Raw genomic sequence first — 6943 nt, forward strand, 5'->3', positions numbered from 1 at the left:
CTTGTTTTCTCTCTCTCTCTCTCTCTCTCTCTCTCTCTCTCTCTCTCTCTCTCTCCTTCATAACCAAAAGAAAGTCCTCAGTTGTAGAGATTTGGGACATATTCCCGAAAATCAGTGTCCTACAACAGCAAGGACAATGCACAGAACACTACGGCACTAAGAGCCTCTGATCTGTCTTTGTGAAACTCTCCCCGTAAACTCACCTCCTTCTCCCTCTCTGTTCTATTCTAGTCTCTCTCTCAATTCTACTGCACCGCTCTCCACGAACTTGTCTGTATCCTGTAGTGTACTCTCTTCCTCCTGTACTGTCTGTCTGTCTCTCCCTTAAGCAGCTTCCCTTTCCTCTTTGTCTTTGAGAGAGTTGGACATATAGGTTTCTGTCAGATCTTCCTCTGATTCATCACTTTGCTCTTCAATTGGACAACACTTTCAAACATGGGCGCTTCCTTCTACAAACTAACTTTATCTTCCTTGTTTGGGATTAAAGGTGTGTACTAAGGGCCAGTCTGTAGTCTAGCCGGAGGGATTAAAGGTGTGTGCTAAGGACTGAGCCACACCCTAACAGTAAACAGGTTAAAATATCCTGTAACAGTTAGGGCGTAAACTCAGGTTCTCACATGTGTTCTACCAATGTGATCTATCCCCAGCCCTTGAAAGGCTGAGACAGGGTCTCACTGTGTAGCTCAGGCTGGCCTTGAACGGCCTCCATAGGATGAGCTCATGATCCTGCAGCCTCCACCCCTCAAATGCTGGGATTACAAGTGAGTATGCCATCATGCTGTGTGTGTGTGTGTGTATGCAGGAGTATGTGTATGCCTGCCTGCCTGCCTGCCTGCACACGTGGTTCCAATGGATGGTCAAGACTCCTCTGGCCTCTCTGTCATCAGTCTAGTTGCCTCCCACCCCTAGCCCCAGTCCCTACATCCAGGACAAGAGTACCTTACCTAGCCTACCTTCACAGTCACTGGTATCAATTGGCTTGGGGGAGGCACTTGGGCCTGAGAGGTAATGGCTACATCTTAGCTATAAGTGACTGCACCTCTATTTATATAAATACTCAAACCGCTGTGGTTGGGACCAGATATGGACGTAAGGGCTGGCTCATGTTTGAAATGAGCAAAAGGCTGAAGTCATTTCAGGGGGGCAATCTGCCCTTTTCTAAGGAGCAACTCACCAAGACGAGCTGCAGGTGACCCTGGTGTTAGGAGTCTCTGGACCACATGCTGCACACACGGGCAGGACAGGCAAATCTGAGTTCAAGTCTAGCCTGGTCTTCATAGTGAACTCTTGTCTCACAAAACCAAAGCAACAGCAACAACCAACAAATCCCCCCCACCCCCCTCGTGGTGCGGCGTCCCTGTAATCTCAGCACTGGGGAAGTTGAGGGAAAGGATCAAAAGTTCAAAGTTGGGCCGGGCAGTAGTGGTGCACGCATTTAATCCCAGCACATGGAAGGCAGAGGCAGGCGGATTTCTGAGTTCAAGACCAGCCTGATCTACAGAGTGAGTTTCAGGACAGCCAGGGCTACACAGAGAAACCCTGTCTGGAAAAAAAAAAAAAAAAGAGTTCAAAGTTGGGACTGGAGAAGTGACCCAGGAGGTTAAGAACACTGCTAATCTTCCAAAGGACATAGGTTCGATTCCCAGCACCCACATGGTGGCTCACAACTGTCTGTAACTCCAGCCAGGGGATCTGAACTGCTTCTGGCCTCCAAGGGCTCCAAACATACATGTGGTACACAGATATACATGCAGGCAAAACACCCACCCCCACAAAAATACATAAATTTCTTTTTAAAAGTTATATAAATAAAACTCTACGGGATATATTAAAAAATAGTCTAAGCCATCCTTTATATTGAGTTCATGGCCAGGCTGGGCTATAAAAGACCACCTCCCCCAAAACCCACCCTGTTTAAAATGTAACCTGTAGGCTTATGCCAGACCCCAGTTCACAGTTTGCATCTTTGAATCTTATCTTCTAAGCCCTTATTTATCTCACACCTGAATCATTTAGTAGTGTGTCCTGTTCCAGAAATGAGCACAGTACTCTAAAGATCAAGAGGGCCGGGACTCTAAGGAACACAGCACCCACCAGGGGCAAACACTGGCATGTGTACAATCCAGAACTGAACACTCCCTCCATACCCCAACTATTTTTTTGAGGCAGGATTTCATTGTATTCTGGTTGGTCTAGAACTTACTATGTAGCCCAGGTTAGCCTCTAATTGTAGTGTTCCTCCTGTCTCAGTTCCCCATATGCAGCAATTACAGTCAGAGCCATTCTGCCCACTTCTGGCCCCTCCCTGGTGTTTTCAGTCTCCGAAATTGGGAAGTTCTCAGGAAGTGGGGATCCTCTGTCTAGGCCTGGAGTACTCTGTACTAAAGGCGATGGTCCAAAGCCAGCAACTGTCTGTCTGATCCCGTAATGGAGGCAGGCAGCCAGCCCAAACCTTCCAAACATTTCTCAATCGCTGTGCCACAGGCCAAGTTCTACTCGCTCCCTGAGCCGGATCGGTCCAAGAATGTAGCCAAGTACATCAGAATGAAGATGCTTCGGGCTAGCAGCCAGGCCTCCATGAAAGGCCAGAGAAGTTCTCTTGACAGCCCTTGTTCCAGCTCAGTCTAGCTTGGCAGAGCTGGGCCACTTCTGCCTGCACCTGACAAACTGGCAGAAGGGCTGCCCTCTGTGGAGCTGCACAGAAGAGGAAACGGCTGTCTGTGAGCCTAGCACCAGGGGGTTGGAGGCCCGGGGAGCAGGAGTTCAAAACCATCCTCAACTAGGACAAGGCCAACCTGGGCTAAATGGGACCCGGTCTCAAAACAACAACATAATGGGTGCTTGTCCAGTGGCAGAGCCAGCAAGGCAGCTGATGTTTCTCTCCAGTGACCTTGATGTTGTAAGTGGTAAAGCCAACTTGAAGGTCTCTGTAAGGCTCTGAAGGTCAGGGGTCCTATTTGATGGAGCACAAGCTTTCTGCTGTTGCCTCAGATAACACACAAAAAGCACATAGTGGGGCAGCAGGTAGAAGCCTGATGCCCTGAGTTAGATCCCAAGAGTTTACAGAAGAACTCCCGAAAGTTGTCCTCTGACTTCACAGGAACTCTCACTCTCACACAAACACAATAAAAAAAAAAAAAAATAGGAATGGACAGGTGTGGTGGCGCATGCCTTTAATCCCAGCACTCAGGAAGCAGAGGCTGGAAGATCTGTGAGTTCAAGGCCAGCCTGGTCTACATAGCAAGTAACAAGACACAGTCTCAAAAATGAAATAAAACAGGAGCTGGGGAGATGGGGAGATGGCTCAGTGGTTAGGGGCACTTGTTGCTCTCGCAGAGATCCTCTTTCCCAGCACCTGCACGCACAGTGGTTCACAACCATCTGTAACTCAGTTCCAGGAAATTCTCTGCCCTCCTCTGAGCTCTGCAGGGACCAGGCACAAGCACTTACAGATATACGCAGGCAAAACCTCATATCCATGCAAATAAAAATTAAACAAACTGGGGCTGGAGAGAGGGCTCAGCGGTTAAGAGCACTGACTGCTCTTCCAGAGGTGCTGAGTTCAATTCCCAGCAACCACATGGTGGCTCACAACCATCTGTAATGGGATCTGATGCCCTCTTCTGGTGTGTCTGAAGGCAGCTACAGTGTACTTACATATATAAAAGAAAAATTTTAAAAATCTTTAAAAAAATTAAACTGTAATAAAAATAAAAAGCATGACTTTAAATTTCTGATTCCCCTGCCTGCCCTGCCAAGGACTGGAATTCCAGGCAGGTGTTACCACAACTCTTGGCTTTTAAAACACATGGCAGAGCCAGGCACTGATGGCACACGCCTTTAATCCTAGCACTTGGGAGGCAGAGGCAGGCATATTTCTGAGTTCGAGGCCAGCCTGGTCTACAAAGTGAGTTCCAGAACAGCCAAGGCTAAGAGAAACCCTGTCTCAAAAAACCAAAACACATGGCAGTCTGGCTGGGAATGGAGTTGCTTCCTGGGAGCAAGGCCCCAGGGTCTGATCTACAACAGCACACAGAGTTTATGTATATTAACTTAGCAACAGAGTAACTTTTACATAATTTGAGTGTGGGTGATGTAAGGAGCCTCTTCCACGACAGAGCGTTCATTATTACCCAAGAGGTTCCATCTCCATAACCAAAGGGGGCTGGGGGCTGGGCAATGTGGCCCTTGCATCGTCTTTAATAGCAGATCTCTGTGAGTAGATCACTTGGTCTACCCAGCAACTATCAGGCCAGAGCTACAGTAAGACCTGTCTCAAAAAAAAATTTTTTTTTATATGCCAGGCACCAGGTAAAGGACTGAGGCCAAGGCAAGGGTAGAGGCCAGCAATAGGAGGCCGGGGAGAGGCCACCGGTCCAGCCGCAATGGAAAAGAACAGCCAGCTAAGGTTTCCTCCAAAAGTCCTTTCAGAGCCAAGTTTTCAAAGACCAGTCAGGTGGCTCCGATGACTCCAGTACAGTACCGCTTCTAGCAGCCTGAACTGTGGTGTGAGTCAGACCACAGGAAAACAGAAGGGGACAGAAGCCACGAGAATGGCCTTCAACTATTCCACCCCTGGACCGCGAGAAAAGTCTGGAACACACCATACCCTGCCTCCTCACGGAGACCCTAACTTCTCCTGCGTTAAGGGCCACCAAGGTATGGAAACTACTGGAGGAGCTTCAAAGCCCACCAAGCACTTTACAAGCCAAATAAGCCCAGTGGTGACGCGAAGCTCTGCAAACACCTTTCCCTGGGACCCTCACGTCCCGGCAGCCAGGCCGGTTGGGGACTTGTTCCCTCTTCTCGGATACCACATTAACATGATTGGGAACCACTCGCCAGAGGAAGTGACAACTGTCTCTTGAAGCCAGCACTGTCCCAGGTAGCAAGGACCCTTCTCACTCTCTGTGCCTCGGTTTCCCCAATCCCAAAACTGCAGTAAGGACAACTGAGCCTCTGCAAATTCCTCCACGGGATTGATCGGCAGGGGAGAATGGAGAACGCCCTTGGGTTGTTTTGCCAAGTACCCGGGCGTGGCGAGCAGGTGGCCCTAACCGCAGGGTTACCAGTGCGCAGACAGGTGCCCGCGGGCGCGGTGCGCGCTACCACCCGGGCCAGCTTGGCCCGGCACCTCGCGCTCTGGTTCCTCGGCGTGGCCTCTGTCCGTGCAGTGTCCAACCGGGACAGGCGATCGCAGGCCCGCCTCTCTGCCTACCCGCGGTGCCCTGGTGTCCACGCTGAAGCAGCGGGCGAGCAGCCCTGGCCGGCCCGGAACCCGGGCTTCCTGGAGGCGGAGACCGCGCCGCCCACCCGCCTCTGCTCACCAGTTCCCCGAGCCCACGATGCACACTTTCAGAGGCGCCGCTGCCATGGCCAAGCCGGATTGCTGCTGCACACAGCCTTCCTCCCAGGGCCAAGCCGGATCTCTGCTGCAAGTCGGATCGCTGCAACACACACTGTGCCTCCCAGGCCGGCTGCTCACCTCCACAGGAACGGCCTAGTATAGGCGCTCCGGGCGACCCCGCCCCGCCCTCCTGTCCGCCAATGGCCACCGCCACCCTGCCTAGGCGCCTAGGGCCACAGCTGACAGCCGGGAGGACCCGCCCCACCACTCCCAGGAACCACTGCGCACGCCTGGTCCGGGTGGGTGGCCGGGTCAGCCTCCGGTGTCGCCCCACCCCTGCCCTAGGAATGTTGGGATGTGTAGTCCACCTCCCTGCGGGCTCCCTTTTAGTTCCAGGCGGGCCACGTGCAGGCCAATGTTATTGCGCAGACTGAAGCTCTGAGCTCCTGCTGCTGAGTGTCACTATCCCGGACAGAGCAAGCCCGGCCCAACTTATAGAAGTGTCACCTAATCGCAATTTGCACAGGGACAACTATCACTTAAGGGTGGAGCCTAGACAGTCTAAGTAGTTGACTATAAATTTACCCAGATTTGGACTCGGAGCCTGCGCCTGCTTTAACAACGGCTGTCAAATTCGTATAAACGGGACAAGTCCAGGCACCCCTGAATTTCCTAGCAAGCCTGGAGCTTTAAGTCTTCTGCCATTTATCTGGCAGTATCTGCTCTACAAGGGTGGCGTCGAAGTTCAGTTGGTAGAGAACTAGATTGAACACAGGAAGTTCAAACACTAGGGCCTGGTGGCTCTGGCCTGTAATCACAGCACGTGGGAGACGGAGGGAGAAGAATCTGAAGTCCCAGGTTATCCTTGGCCACATAAAAATGGGAGGCCACCTTGTCACAAACAAGTACCCTTGCATTTCAGGATGGAAAACTTGTCTACACAGGATCAAAACAGAAACTTGAACTGTCCCCCTCATACGGTTACCCAAAGGGCATGCCCCTTTTCTCTCCCTGCCAGAGCGTCACTGACCTCTGCTCACAAAATAGCCATCCAAACTGTTGTATTGCAATTGGGCATGCCGCGGCCGCGAAAAACAGAGATGGTGGAATGTGTTGTAATCTCAGCTTCAGGGAGGTAGAGACAGGATGATAGGCAGTTCAATGTAATCCTTAACTACACAGTGAGTTTGAGGCTAACCTGGGTCACATGAGCCCCTATCACAAAGCAAAAGCAAGAATGGAGAGGGCGAGCTCACTTAGCAAGGAAAGGTGTAACCCTAATGGAAATCAGATCTCCAGGGCCCACTGAGGAAGGAGAGAATCGCACAGCCTCACAATAGTAAACAAACTCATTTTAATAAATTCATTTGTTGAGACAGAGTCTCACAGTGTAGCCCTGGATGGTCTAAAACATGCTAAAGACCAGAGTGGCCTCAAACTCACAAGAGATCTGTCTGCCTCTCCCTCCCATATGCTGGGATTAAAGGCAATTACCTGGATTAAATTAAATTCATTAAATTAATGTCTGATTTAAAATAAATTTAATTTTAAAATAGAATAGGTTTGTTTCTTGCACTCTAGAGGCAGAGACAAATT

At 50.6% G+C, this 6943-nt stretch overlaps 1 protein-coding gene across 1 annotated transcript in view; it reads right to left on the reverse strand.

The window, feature by feature from the left end:
- The window catches only part of Gpd1l (glycerol-3-phosphate dehydrogenase 1 like), a 34940-nt gene extending 29312 nt beyond the window's left edge, over positions 1–5628 (reverse strand). The window contains exon 1 of the mRNA XM_021172746.2: positions 5328–5628. Within this exon, the coding sequence (XP_021028405.1) occupies positions 5328–5374 (47 nt within the window). The 5' untranslated portion in view covers positions 5375–5628. The remainder of the gene's footprint in view (positions 1–5327) is intronic.
- Between the last annotated feature and the right edge of the window lie 1315 nt (positions 5629–6943).

Source organism: Mus caroli, chromosome 9 (genome assembly GCF_900094665.2).
Source record: "Mus caroli chromosome 9, CAROLI_EIJ_v1.1, whole genome shotgun sequence".
Classification (NCBI taxonomy): domain Eukaryota; kingdom Metazoa; phylum Chordata; class Mammalia; order Rodentia; family Muridae; genus Mus; species Mus caroli.